We start from the raw sequence: 14,899 nt of genomic DNA, 5'->3' as shown, positions 1-14,899 counted from the left end.
AGAATAAAAAAAGTAAGCCCACACTGTGTATCGAAACGGGGTCCGCTGTGTATGAAGCAGATAGCTTACCATTGGGCCCGTTCAGTAGCGGCTCCCTCGGCTCTGAACAGAGTCTCTCGAGTCTGAGTCATCGGAGCGCCTACTGAACGGCAAAAAAACCTGCGGCTCCAAGCCTGCTTCTATACTCCGCGACAACTTTTCTTGGCAATGCAGTGGAAGGTACGTCCCGCGTCCCCTCTCCCATTTTGAGTGTACGCAGGCTCTCCTCCTCCCCCATTTCCGGGGAGAGGAGGAGAGCCTTCATACACTCGAAATGGGAGAGGGGACGCGGGATGTACCTTCCACTGCACTGCCAAGAAAAGTTGTCGCGGAGTATAGGCAGTTTCCGCTTCCTCCCCTGTGCCAGACGGTCTTTGAATGAACTGGAAGCAGACGATGGCGAGCACGATCGCTTTTATTTGACGCCGGTATTGAAGACTTTACAAGGTCGTTGAAGAAAAAGCGGGTGACTGTACACATCAGCGCTGCTGTAGGAAGCGATGCAACGCGATCGCTTCGAACAGCAGCGCTCTTCGCTTGGCGGTGCAAAGGCAGCTACTATTATAAAAACCGACAAAAAACGTCGTCAGCACACGCAAAATATAGAGCTCGGCGAATCTATGCTGCCGGTTGCGATACTTTTATACGGCCATACGTTTGTTCTGCCCCTTGTAACAAACTTCCTATGAAACGTATTCGTATACATACGGGAAGTTTGGCCGCGCTCGGCGATCAAGGTTTTGTCGGCCGAAGCGAGCCTCAGCCAATGTGCACCCCGATTTAGCTACGCAAACAAAACATTAATCAAGATCATGCTCTGTGTGAGTGTCCAACCGGCTTCCAAAGTCGTGTTTATACCCTGCCTTGCTCTGTTGCGCGCGGACAGGTCTATCGTCAATATTACAGAGTTTCTGTGCAACAGCGACCAAGACACGGCGTCAAATGAACGTTTACGTTGTTTATTGGCATTTTCAAACCAAACAAAATACAGTCCAATGCATTTTCCAAAAGAGCCTTACCTGAAAAAGAAATTTGAACGCGTTATTTGTCTTACCTTGAGCACTTTTTATTAACAAAAGCGAGCAAACCGCTCACCCGCAACAAAACTGAAGCAGCTTATCCCGCCATTTTTTTTTTTTTTTTTTTCTCTTTTAGCGCCGGAAATCGTCACCAGTCAGAAAATGACGTCACCTTTAGCTCCTTTGACTCTACGTGCACCGTCTCCGGACTCGGTGCTTCGGAGCTTGACTCCGAAGCCCCGGAGTTTTGTGCACCGAAAGCGATTTTTGGCAGTCCAGTAGAAGGAGTTGGTGACTTTTTGACTCCGGGGCCGCTACTGAACGCTACCACTTGGGAAACCCGTTCTAACCATTCGTTTTATGCGAGTTTCACGTCGTGCGTAGAGCAATTTTTGGTTGAGGTGGACGAGCTCTTTCGTATAGGTTTACTCAATCCGAAAAACGCTCGCCGGTACATTTTCCGCCAATTCAGATTTATCCGAAAAACTCGTAATATTGAGGTCAAAGTGACAAAATAAAAAGCGAAAAAATAGTGTTCTACACAAATTTTATAAGAGCACAGGGTTATCAGTGGACTGAGATGCCCTGCTTCTTTTGAAATCTGAAAAGGTGTTTGCCCTTTAGTTCATCAAGGTTCCTTCAGACAACGGGTCATTTTACTCAAACATTATTTTTGTCTTTTTATTTTTAAGAATTGTGAATGCTGTAAAATAAACTCAGAATTTTATAGAATTAGGGATCTAACAAAAATAAACCCCAAATTTTTATAAAAAAAATTAACTGTGAAAAACATTCTCTGAATTTCACAAAAAATAAACTCCGAAAACACAGAATCCTACCCATGCCTTAATATTTAAACGTAAACGTGACTAGCTCATACAGTCACCCGTGACCAAGGGACCGAGCGGGTCCTGAAACGTCGGGTTTACGGTCCGGACGCGGTGAAGCTTGCAAAGAGGTTTGTGCACGCAATCGCACAACAGCCAATTTCAAGAGCCACCTCAAAACTTTGGTTAGAGCCCGCAAAAACTATGTCAATTTCTCCCTAACCAGACAGACCTCTGTCGAAAATGTTTATGTTTAAATCTCTATGCGATAACTAGCTCATGCAGTCACCCGTGACCAAGGGACCGAGCGGGTCCTGAAACGTTGGGTTTACGGTCCGGACGCGGTGAAGCTTGCAAAGAGGTTTGTGCACGCAATCTCACAACAGCCAATTTCAAGAGCCACCTCAAAACTTTGGTTAGAGCCCGCAAAAACTATGTCAATTTCTCCCTAACCAGACAGACCTCTGTCGAAAATGTTTATGTTTAAATCTCTATGCGATGACTAGCTCATGCAGTCACCCGTGACCAAGGGACCGAGCGGGTCCTGAAACGTCGGGTTTACGGTCCGGACGCGGTGAAGCTTGCAAAGAGGTTTGTGCACGCCAATCGCACGACAGCCAATTTCAAGAGCCACCTCAAAACTTTGGTTAGAGCAGCTAGCCTGCCAGATGATATCATCTGGCAGGCTAGCTGCTCCAGCCGATCACTCTCGAAGGAGCGTCTCAGTATCAAACGCTTGATACTGAGATGCTCCTTCGAGAGTGATCGGCCGGATACAAAAGGTTTTTTTCCCTTTCTCTCTTCACTTTTCAAAATAAAGGAGTCCCTTGTGCACAAACTCTGGGGAGGCGTCCCCAATAGGCTGCTTGCACTGACGTCAAATTGCATACTTTTGAACACCATGTCAAAGGAGGAGAGGGACACTGCTTTTGTAAGAATTTTGAGTGACAGGTTAATCTTCTATAATCTTCTGGGAGGAGATTATAGAAGATTCTGTGCTTATACGGGAGGCACAAAGGAGGATCCTGATAAGAGGGGAGCTCCTTCTTCCCCTTTTCCCTGGAGGGCATCGGAAATGACGTCATGTGCAAGCCACCTATAGGCAAAAGGGCAATGCTCGGGGGAGGGCGGGGGACTTGAGGGGGGGGGGGGGGGGGGGTACTTTGAGAAGCAGCAATTTTCTGCTCATTGCTGCTGAGTAAGGGGAAAGTCAAGAGCCTTTATTCTTGCCTCAAAAGCCATGCTTGCTTGCAAACTTGCTGCATTCCACAGTTGTCTACTATACTCCACTTTACCGCAAGTGCTACCAAAGCCGATGCTTGAAGCACGAGCATGTTGGCTCGCTGCTTTCACTTCATGGCTAGCGTTTGCTGCCTAAAGCATTGCATGGTCATTCTTGTAGCTTCTCCTTCATTTACACTTCTGGTGAAATGAAGTATAGTGAAGAAATGAAGAGTTGCTGAATAGCCTTTTGCTAGCACATTCGTCCAGTCTCTGGTGGCCAAACCTCACGTTTTCTCCATAATCGTCAGCTTGGTTCACTTCATTAGCATCTTGTTAGCCTGTTGTTAGGAGTTGTGCCGAGGTATATAGCCTTGTGCCGTGGAACTACTGGAGCTAATAGCACCTAGAAGGCAAGTCCTACACATAACGTCGTCATTAGTAGAACATGCCCCAAGCAAGCCAAAGCTCAACGAGAGTATGCGAGGAAGTAGCAGATGCGTCTTGGCATTGCCACATGCTAGCATCGCACTCGTGAGACATTGCAAGTTGCACTGGCGGTGACGTGGACACAAGCTAGGCAGCCCTTTGTAGATCCACAAGTGAGAGGAGGAAAGTTGCAGGCATTGTCTTTTACATGGTACAGTCTAACCCGTTTATAACGAACAGCAGAAAACGCCATGATCAGCTCGATATAGCAAATAGTTTGATATAGCAAAAACCATTTACAACGAACTTCCACAATTCGTTCGTTGCAAGGTGAGAGCTTCTCTTTCTTTCTCATATCTTCGCTTTTGCCATCTAAAAACGCACTATTTTTTTTTTATGTGCGCAGAGTTTTTTTTTTAGCTTATCTCCTTTTTTTTAATCGCTTCTCTTTGTGGGCTACCGCTTTGGGAGGAATTTCTTTTTCTGTGCGTGTGGGCAGAGTGTTTTTTTAGCTTTTTCCCCTTCTGAATTGCTTCTCTTCACTCAATTTTGTTCGCGGCTTGAGCTTTTAGAATTCTCTTTCTTTCCTACTTTTTTTGGGGGAAGAGACAGGCTTGAAGACGATTGTTTGCGCGTTTTTGGAAGCCTTCCCAGGGAGAAAAAGCTTGATATAGCCAATATGTTGCAATATGTTGTTCACTATAAAAAGTACTTTTCACATACATTTTTATTTAAATTTTCCGTGAGTTCGATATTCACAATAATTCGTTGTATGTGGGTTCATTCTAAACGGGTTTCACTGTATTGGTAGACCCACCTTGAGGCTGATCTGACTCTTGCAACCCCGGACGACAGCCTGTTAAGGTTTGGGAGTTTGAGTAGTTTTCGAGTAACCAGAAACTACTCAAAATGTACCACTGCAGTGTGTGACCGATCTCTTCACTGCTGCAGGCTACCCTCATTCGGACAGATGCAATCTACAGCAGGACAACTACCGCTCGTCGCATCAGTCCCGCTTGCCTCAGCAGCCTCTAGTTCGTGCAAGCAGCTTCGATTTCAATGCAGCCCTAGAGCAGACTCGTAAGCAGGAGGAGCGCCAGAAACCCCGTGGGTACCGCGACCCCAGCTATGGGGGATCCTATGGCAGTGCGGAAGACCGGCATGTCGACCAACGAGACTGGTACCAAGGTAACCAGAACAGGTACCAAGGTAACCAGAACAGGTACCAAAGTAACCAAGACTCGTACCAAGATAGGTACCAGGGGAACCAAGACAGGTACCATGGAAGTCGGGACAGGTACCAGGGAAGCCAGGAAAGGTACCAGGGAAGCCAGGAAAGGTACCAGGGAAGCCAGGAAAGGTACCAAGGAAGCCAGGAAAGCTACCAGGGAAACCGCAACAGGTACCAAGGAGACCAGGACCAGCATTTGGGGAGTCAAAGCAAACACCGCTGGGTGAAGGATGGCCATCAGAGCGAGCGAAGCGACAACAGAAGCAATGGGAAGGCTGCTGTAACCTTCGACTTCAACAAGGCTCTCGATGAGGCCACAAAGCTGGATGAGGACAGAGATGCCAGTGAGTCCCTTGGGTGAGCAAGGCTGTGCTGAACTGACCTTGTGTTTCAGTCTAACAGTGGGACATCAGTTAGAAAATTGTCTAGCACCATAAACTTGGAATGGGGCTTCTGTAGGTGTGGACACGACCACCCCCAAAATTGGACCTTTTTCTAGTAATCTTCTGCGCATGTGTACACTCCCGCTGTCGCCATTTTAGCAGGGCACCGGAACGATTGCCCTGCGAAAATGGCGAAAGTAACATTGTCAGCATCTATCTTTGCGCGTATTTAGTCTATTTTGACGCTTCATTTTTTAGTATCAGTAGTATGGGGTATAAAAAGCACTGAAAACCGATACAACGGCACAATGCCAATGTGTTTTTGGCGGGCGGAGGCATATTGGGCTGCTTTTCATTTGTAGTTCGCAGACAACTCCCCAGACGGCGCTCATTACTCGAAAAAGGTAAAGCCCCTCGATATGTTTGCGTTTGTCGTGCAAGTAGCGTCAAATGCGCGAGTGCACGAGACCCACATCTCGAGCGGCCCTTGGAAGCGAATGGCAGCGCAGCACTGAAATGAGTGGTCCTAGGAAGCGAATGGCGGCGGAGCACCCACTCGTAGCACGTGTCTCGCGCGCTTCCACAACAATGGTTGGCGGTACTTGTAAAAAACGCCTTTATCGAGGGGCTTTAGAAAAAGGTCCATTGTGCTGGCTTTTGTTGTGATGCTGGTGGATGGAACCCTTCTTCTCTGAGCACACCTGTTTGCTGAACTGGGCAACTAGTCTTGGCAGATGATTTGTATCCATGTTTCCGGTACTTCCAACTTGTCTGCTTTTAAGTCTTCCGCTGGTGTTCTGGAAGTAAGACCTTTAAAATAACTTGCATTCACTACATATTGTATTTTAATTTATCTCTTGACATAATATACCTTTATCTAAATCTTGCGAGAAAAGAAACACAAAATCCCACATTTGATGTTGTCTCAATTGCATTAATTTTAAAGCCTGCTCTATCTCAATTCGAAGTAATAGAAATATGAGATAAAAAGATGGGCTAGTTGGTGCATTGCTTGGAAGAAAAGCTCTGAATAAATGTAGCAAGATGTAGTCTCACACTCACAGCTGTTGTGAGTGTACTTAGCCTCTGTCTACTGATTGGTCCCTGTGTATTTGGCGCTTTTATTATAAGGAAATGATAGAAATACTCGCTAGTGTTTGCTCATTCCTTGCCTCTTACGAGGCATCTAGGCATCTGTGAGGCAATTAATTTATGTATTAGCTTTATTATTTTTTTTTTTTATTATACAGCAAAATGCTTCATCATTTTTCTTCCCCCTTTTTTTTAGTGTTGCATGGGTTTGCTTTGTGGCGTTGTAGCTTATTGCCAAGTCACATCTTGCTTGATAGAGCTTCCGCCTACACAGGTAGAGGCTCTGGAGAGCGCTTTAGTAGCTTGAAATAGACAACAGAAATCAAGAAGGCTAACAGTGGCTTTTGCTGGGCTAAATGGTGCTTCTAGCCTACTTGGACGGTCGTGATTAATGGGATTCCTGTTTTGTCTCCGGATGTTCCAGCGACGCGTCGCTCGGGGTGGTACGGGACATGAAAACGTGGAAGGCCAGTGGGCAGTGGCCATTTTCTTCGTACGGACCCTACGCCAACTCCTTGTCTTACCCGGGCTTTGCGGACGCTTCCATGGAGGAGGTGCGCTGGGAGTGCTACCAGGCAAAGGAGGCGGGCACCATGAGTGCTTATGTAAGTGCAGACTGGTTGGACAGACCCAGTTCTGAGCTTTTCTTTTTGTGATATTTGCTTATCTCCAAGTGGTGTAGCCACGGACAGGACAAAAGCGGCAGGGACAATTTTCGTGAGGGAAAGAGGATGCCCTGCCGTTATCAGCTTGTCTAGGCTGTGTATTGCACTGTGCCAAAATTGGCCTTCATCGGCCGCACTGTATCTTCGTTGTATCTTCAGTTAGTGTTGGCTTGCATCGCGGTCATTGTTGCAAAATGGTGGTTGCTTTTGCAGAAGCAAACTTGGTTGCATTGTTTTCACAGGTGAGCTTGCAGTGACCAGAAATTATCACGTGCAATTCACCCACAGAACCCTCGCAGATGGTGATTTGGTTACTTTATTCAACCCATTCCGCAGACTGTTTCCATAGCTGACTTTTAACCAACATTTATGTTTTTAGATTTAAATGTGAGTTTTGCTGAATGCAGATGAAACATCCCCAGAGCTGTTGATCTTGTGCCTTTCACAACAATGTGTGGCCACACCAATGACGAGGCACAGGAGGTACTTTTAGCAAGTTGTTTTCTGAGTCGTGTAGTGGCCCCAAACCACGTCCGAACGCGGCCCGAGCGGGGCAAACTGGACGTGGCTTGGGGCCACTGCAGCCCAATACCACTCTGGGTGTGTGCTTTGAGGCAAGCATTGGGGTAGCACTGCAAGTTCCCAATACGAATATTGTTCTACGTATAAACACAATTCGCTAGAACTCCACAGTATGTGTTACTGAATGCAGCATGGAAACTTGGCCAATGCACAAACGAAAATCTTGGCAAAGGCTAGGATGAGCACCTGTCCCGCGACTCGCGGGGCTGTCCCGCATTAAGGGCTTGTGTTCCGCGTCCCGCAAGAAATTCCAAAATCTTCAAAATGTCCCGCATTTCACATTGTCGTAACATTCACTGCGCAAATTATGGCGCTTCCGAACAACGGGCGAAGGGGAACCGCGGGGGTCGCTGATAAATGTGCGAATCTCAATGGTATGTCATTTTCTTGCCAAGCAGTTTGGGAAGCAACCGTCATTCTTGCAGGAGACTGACGCGCATGCGCCGTTGTGCCTCTCCCCTTGATGGCAAAATATTGCAAGCAAAAATTGCTTGCCACAAGCTGAAAAATAAACTATTGTAATTAGTTGCAAATCATACTGTATCATGCGAAAGGATTGTTGTGGAAAGCTTTTTTTTAGTGAAGACGGCCACACAAGGCAAAAAACCTGCAACTCGCAATGGTCAAAAAACAACAGCATAAGGTTTTATTTTTGTGTAGGAGCATGTTAATATAAGAGTAAGTATCGACAGAACACAATAAACCGAAAAATATTTACTGCTTTTTATTTCCTTTTGATGCATTGGGGTCTGGTGCAGTCAATCTATGTTTTGAACGTAAATACTTTTAATAAAATATTTACCATTACAAATAAACAAAAATATATCACTGTGAGTGAAACTTAGTTTAGTTGCCGCATACAATTTTTAGGTGTATAATACGCTTTCGGAGAGCACAGGATTTCGGGGTGTGCGCGTTGGTGAATTTCCCTTAATGGGATACTACAACGAAATTTCGGCGCTTATTTAATTGTCAATATGTGTTCAAAGGAGCAGTATCACATCGAGCACACCAATATCTTATTAAAAAAGTCACGAAAAGGAATTTTAAAACAAATTAAACGATTGATTAGCAACGAGCACCTGGTGGATGTCGCTAACGCCTCGTTTGTAATGCCCATCTAGGAACCTTGACAGCTAGTGACGGTGAGTGTCTCCCCTCCGACCACGACGAGAGAAGAGGGGAAGGAGGAACTCCCGTCTTCCCGAAAATCCCTTTTGTGTGTTCCAGAAGTAGCTATTGTCCCCCTACAAGATTATAAAAGATTAACCCGTCACTCAAAATTCGCACAAAAGCTGCCGCTTCGGTGGCTAGAACGACTAGGCCATCCCCTCGGCGTCAGACTCACCGTAGCTTTGCTCGTCCCGAGACGACCTACGTCACGATTGTGTCGGATGTCGCGTGCTCTAAGGTGGGCCTTCTCCGAGCACTTGCTAGAGTGGGCCGTTTATAACAAAAAATACAGCCACTAGACTCAAAATAGAAACGTGCGACTGTCATTTACAGATATTGTGGATCATATTCAACCTATTTTTGAACACGACGGATATATTTCAAATTTCATTGAAGTATCCCTTTAATACTTATTTCTTGAGTCGTAAAAATACCGTCCTCCTCCTCCCCCCCCCCCCTCCCCCCCCGGTCAGGGTGTCCCGCATTTTACCGGCAGGAAGGTGGTCACTGCAGCAAAGGCCTAGGGTTCAGAAGACTGCATTATGTGTCCAGAGGCGTCTATCTCTCTTACGGGAAGATGCAATCTGCAGAGCAGATTGGCAACTTATTCCAGAAAAATGATTGAACCAAGAAGAAAGTGGTCTTCAGAGCAGTCACACAAATGAGGGACCTAGCTATCACATATGAGGGGCCTAGCTATCATGTCAAGCTGCCTTGACATGATAGCTAGCATGTCAAGCAAATGGCAGCCTTGCACATCTGAAACACTTCAAATCACCATTCAGTGTCCAAACTTTGGAGACCTCGGTCGACCTGCAACCACGGTACACCACCGTCCACGTCTGATCTACTATCCTCATTATAGTGGAAATCTACGGGTAGCTAACTAACATGAAGGTATGTAGCACTTTATTCATGCATGATTAATTGGTTTCAGATCCAACAGCTCAATCAAATTGGCCAGAATGTCCAGCAAAATATTGATCACCTGCTTGCAATGACACCTACTGCAAAAGAAATTTTGGTGAGTTGATTTTGCACTGCTTTGCTTGTTTGTGTGCTCTTATTAGCTGTTGTCAGTGTTGGGTAAAGTACCCCGAAACAGTATTTGGAAGTAAGGTACAAAGTAAATGAGATGTACTTCAAGTTAAGTAGTAAGTACACTGGGTGCAATGTACTTGAAGTAAAGTACTATAAATAGAATTTACTTTCAAAGTAAAGTTTAAGTATTTTTAACATAATCTTTCATGATGTCCTTTCATTCTTCTACACAGTGTTTTTCTTAAAGGGATACTGAATCGAAACTTAAAATGTACCTCTCCCATTCGGAAACAAGTTAAACATGCTCAACTGAATCTGCTAATGACAATCGCAAGCTTGTATTTTGAATGGATGGCTATATTTTTCATTATAAAGGACTGATTCCAGCGAGCACTTGAAAATCAGCCATCAAAAAGCGCAATGCATCACGGGAGCTGACCAATTGATGTCACAGACGTGACATCACTTAGTCGAGAGTGGGCAAAGCTGCTTGGGGGCTGACATGGTTATGAGCTCTGTCACTTGGCGTCGTCGACGCGTTACAACCTGGCCATTTATCGTTGCCTCTCCAAGGGTTCTCCCGGCCTATTCAACCCTCTGCAAGGGTTGAATAGGCCGGGAGAAAAGGAAAATCCTGTTCAACAGGGCTCGCGCGCATGCAACTTGCCGCCGTACTTCCGCAGAGCGGAGCTGCTTTTGAGTGCAGAGTGACGTAACGACGTTCGTTTTATTCCTTTTGAATAATGTTTTGGTGTCTTTTCGAGCAAAAAATTGGTGTTTCCGTGGTGTGGCCAGAACGTGCTTGTCATTTAAACCAGTGGTTCTCAAATGGGGGTCCGCGAAGGTATTATAGGGGTCCGCGAAGCCCTGCCTCATGAGTCAAGCCCGGCAATATAAGTTGTATTTTTCAGATCGAGAACAAATGTTTCAGTTTTCGGGCTAGTTTTCTCATGTGTATGTCAGCAAGAGAGGTCTACTTCACACTAACCCTTAGTTATATCTATTTAATTAATCAATATTATATTTAACCTATACCCTTTTCCTGCCTTCGCCATGAACGGGGTCCTCCATTATCTCCGCCGATCCACAAGGGGTCCGCGAAACATTGATAGCTGAGAACCACCGATTTAGACAATGAAATGGGTACTACAGTTCCGTTGCAGTATCCCTTTAAACTGGTATGTAGAGTGAACTGGCAGATTTCTGTCTTAACTTCAATCTTTCCCAAATTATAACCGAACCCACGCGATCAACATCCCATGCTTCAAATATTCTTGACCTCATTCTTTGTTCAGAGCCTGGCACTTGTTAAATCAATTAACTACCTTCAAAATAAGTGACCATAAAGTAATTCATTGTATTTTTTTCTTTACATCTTCTTTCCAAATCCAAGTGGCATAAAACCGTAAGACTATACGGTATGAATGCCAAACCAGAAAAATTTGTTTCCTTTCTGGTCGACTTCGATGTTCGCTCTGTTTCTGATAATTGGCCTCTTTTCAAATCGAAAATGCAAGAACTTGCTGGCACTTTCGTACCCACCGTCACATTTAGCAAAAGCTTATCTGCTCCTTGGTTTAACTGTTCTTTAAAACATCTAAATTCGAAAAAGAAGACTGTTTCGGAAGGCCAAGACTACAAAGTGCAACTTAGAAAAACTTTGAGCCTAAGGAAAAAAAAAATATTTTCTGCCTGGTAACCTTTTGCCCAATATTTATGCTACAGAACTCGGACCGCGCTCCAGTTGGGTACAAACACTATCATCATCCCATAGGGGTACAATTTAGGTTTTGTTTGCAAATCAAAAAATTCATATTGTAGCAAAAATATTGGGCAAATGAGAATTTTTTTCTACAAACATTTATTGAGACATGCCTGTCCTAACTAGGTAGAAAAAAAAAAAAACTTTTTTTTTTTCTCTAGGTTTAATGTTTCTTTAAACTGGGCAGAGTGTCGAACTGAAATTTTTATCGGTTAGGGTTGGGTTCACAGTTTTCGGTTCAGTTTCAGGGAGCAAAAATAATGGTTCAGACTGGTTCGAACAGGTTTGAAACGCTAAATTGATAATATATTTTCCGCATTGCTTTAGCAATAGGCACTATTTCCACCCTGAAACGAGTAACTCTACTTAATAGTTTTATCGTTCGTACACTCCATTTTTATTTTCAGGTACCAGGTACCAGGGATCAGAAATTGCGTTATTTAATTTCAACGAAACATTAAAAGAAAATCTGGATTAACATACAAAACATTGTATTTATCCTTTTGTTTACCTCAGTCACATATATTATACCTGAATCAAAAGGTTGTCACGAAGTGTGGTAGGTTGCCCAAAATACTCGCAATTGGTACAACTTTGCTTCGCAGTGTTAAAAGTTAATCGTAGCTGGGCTCTTGAACTAAGAAATTAATTACAATGCATAAAATCATGAAATGGGCACCTCATCGCCATATATAGTTTACAAAATAAGTTTCACAATATATATGTGATGATGCAACTGAATAAAGGAAATAATATTTTCAAAATGTCACAAAAGGTTTTGCACAAGCCCTTTTAGTCTACCTTCTATAGAAACACTGAGCGGCAATCACAACGCTTGTTTTTTTAACCAACATTGTTCATACTCAGCACTGTGGTGCAGGCAAAGAATCATGCAGAAAGGAGTGATCCAAATTGCTCACTCTAATATGTAAGCACCTTCGTACTGTGATTGAATCTGTCCTAAAACAGCACATACCCAATTGAACATTTTCTTATACAGGATAAACTGGCATAGCCTGGCTGTTGAGGTTTGTTCTTGACAAGGTGCCGTTCAATTGAATTTGCAAATAAGAATCACCCTTAATAATTGATGATTTTTTGTTAAATAACACAAAGTATTTTATGCTCTACTTGACATGGCAGCTACTTAACTGGTCACTTTCTGATGGTCTGCATGCGTAATCATCATAGTTCCTCCACTTGCCCCTGTGTACTTTGTTTTTGCCCATGCCACAGACACTTAAAATTGCTGTTCATCACATAAGAGGTAATAAGACTTCTATATGTTTAGAAGTTATATATGTATCAGAAAGGACATTGTTTTTAAAATCAACTTCAAAATTAAAAATTTGTTTAAGGCTCTCCCAAATCACTTATACACGTGCCTGTCGAAGATAAAATCATTGGAAACTATTTGCTGAGCATCTTCCAGATAGCTTGGGGGTGCATTTCCTTATGATGTACATCTTTCAGGTGATCGGCCCTTTATTTATGTCTGTCAAATCTTCAGTCAATGGTTAAATATATTTTTATTATCAATAAATTTGACTGTATGAAGTTCACATAGGTAACCACTTGAGACCGGCACGGCAGGACGATACGCGAAAATATGCTTGGTGTTGAGCCAATTTGCAGAAACTCGCTTTTTTGTTCGCTGTTTGGCAGTGGGAAACACCAGGTCACGGGGCATGCCAAAAAGGACTGTGTGCTCATATGATAGATCTATTCTTCAAATGGATCCGATATGCAATGCCTTACTCCAAAAAGAATTAGAGAGATGGAATGATATTCCTAATTACACATAAGTAGCCCAAAGGACAGACAAAGATTCTTATAATCCTAACATAAATCACATTTGGGCATCGGTTTGCATGAACCGAAAACTTTGCAAAATACTGCCTTGGGATGCTAATGTCATATTCGGTTTTATGTGCACTTGTTTTGGGCCCTCGCTTTTAACATTTATTAGGCTGCCGTATGTCATCGCAAGACTGCTAAATATACTGCGCAACTTTACAATTTGGACCTCTTTTTGCTAATGTTGCAAACATTGCATTTCACCAGAAAGCTTAACTGTTTAATATAATTTGCACGTGACATCCTCGCACTATATGCTGGTGATAGTTACGATTTGTTCTTGCTGAGAAAATCAAATCCGGTGGTGCAAAATGCCTGCTGCAGAAGGTTCACGCTCAGTGTGAGCCATGTATTTGAGGGACACAAATTATTCTTGATTGGTGCAGCGTCATGAGGAACGGCACAAGCGTTTGGCACCACGAAAGTGCGCTTTCTGGCAAGAGTGTTTTTGCAAACAAAGTAGCTTCCGAAGCCGCAATTTCTGGTTTGTGTTGTATATGTGGGGCCGACCAAACCTTTACAACACAGTCCTTTTTTAAAGCTACCCCCCTCCCCCCCTCTTTCTCAATGTTTTTTTTTCTTTTTGGTTGCTCCTTTAGAGAATATTTTTTATCCTTGGAGGGCTCCCTCTTCCGTTTGGGGGTGTTAATTCAACAATTATGTTTGTGTCACTTGTTAACACTAAACCTCTGAGGCAGTTCAGCAGCACATTTTCAGTAAATACTGCTAAGAACTAATCCCTGATGTTGATAACTTGCAAAAACACTTGTTAGTTTTCCTCTCCGCACAATGGCATATGTAGAAAAAATAATGGAAAGAAACAGCTTTCCCCTCCTCAGTTCACAATTAGAACAGCGGTAACATGATCTGACACTAATTATATATCATCAGTGTTCATCATAGTCATGCGCTGGGGTAGGGAAAGCACAGAACATGGGCTGAGTTTCAGATATTTTTAGACCTGGGCTATTCTCATCATTGATTGAACTCGAGTCATTACCTGAATGTTTGTCGGTGCTGATTGTCATGAACCCGAGCACTCGGCTCGGGCTCGTGACAATCGAGGGTGTCACTGTGTCACGTGAATCGCGGTGCAAAGTTGTGATGTCATGTGACGTCGCGGTGTCAACAACACTAGTCTAGTGACTATATTAATTTAAATCAACTTGACGCAGTGAGTCACGTGACATGGGGCCATGTGACATGACATTACTTGACAGAATATCTCTGTCACGTGACCACATGACACATGATTAATTATAGTGCCAATACAAAAGCGCCACGAAAACCCACAATTTCTCATACATTGCTGTTCTGTACATGACGATTTTATCAATACATAGAAATACAGCTACCAATTTTTTATCCTCAAATATTCATTTTGTGATACTAACAACAAAAAAAAAAAAAAAAGGTCGTGAACCATTTTCTGTTATATATATTTTTTTTCCGGTTCAGTTCCAAGATGCAGCAAAAATTTCGGTTTGGTTCAATTCTGGTTCAACTAAAAATAATGGTTCGGTTCCGGTTTTTGGTTCGGTTTTGGTTCTACTCTTAATGCGGTCAATAAACAATGCA

General features: G+C 43.6%; 1 protein-coding gene across 1 annotated transcript in view; it reads left to right on the top strand.

The window, feature by feature from the left end:
• Positions 1–14,899, top strand: part of LOC8052454 (nucleoporin NUP42) — a 35,565-nt gene that overhangs the window by 1,421 nt on the left and 19,245 nt on the right. Inside the window, exons 2-4 of the mRNA XM_029989113.4 lie at positions 4,487–5,123; positions 6,666–6,846; positions 9,599–9,685. Of these exons, the coding sequence (XP_029844973.3) occupies positions 4,487–5,123; positions 6,666–6,846; positions 9,599–9,685 (905 nt within the window). The remainder of the gene's footprint in view (positions 1–4,486; positions 5,124–6,665; positions 6,847–9,598; positions 9,686–14,899) is intronic.

The sequence above is a fragment of the Ixodes scapularis genome, unplaced genomic scaffold (genome assembly GCF_016920785.2).
Source record: "Ixodes scapularis isolate PalLabHiFi unplaced genomic scaffold, ASM1692078v2 PGA_scaffold9__187_contigs__length_104089568, whole genome shotgun sequence".
Lineage (NCBI taxonomy): Eukaryota > Metazoa > Arthropoda > Arachnida > Ixodida > Ixodidae > Ixodes > Ixodes scapularis.
Note: the sequence above shows the minus strand (reverse complement) of the source record. Positions and strands in the feature narration are given on the sequence as shown.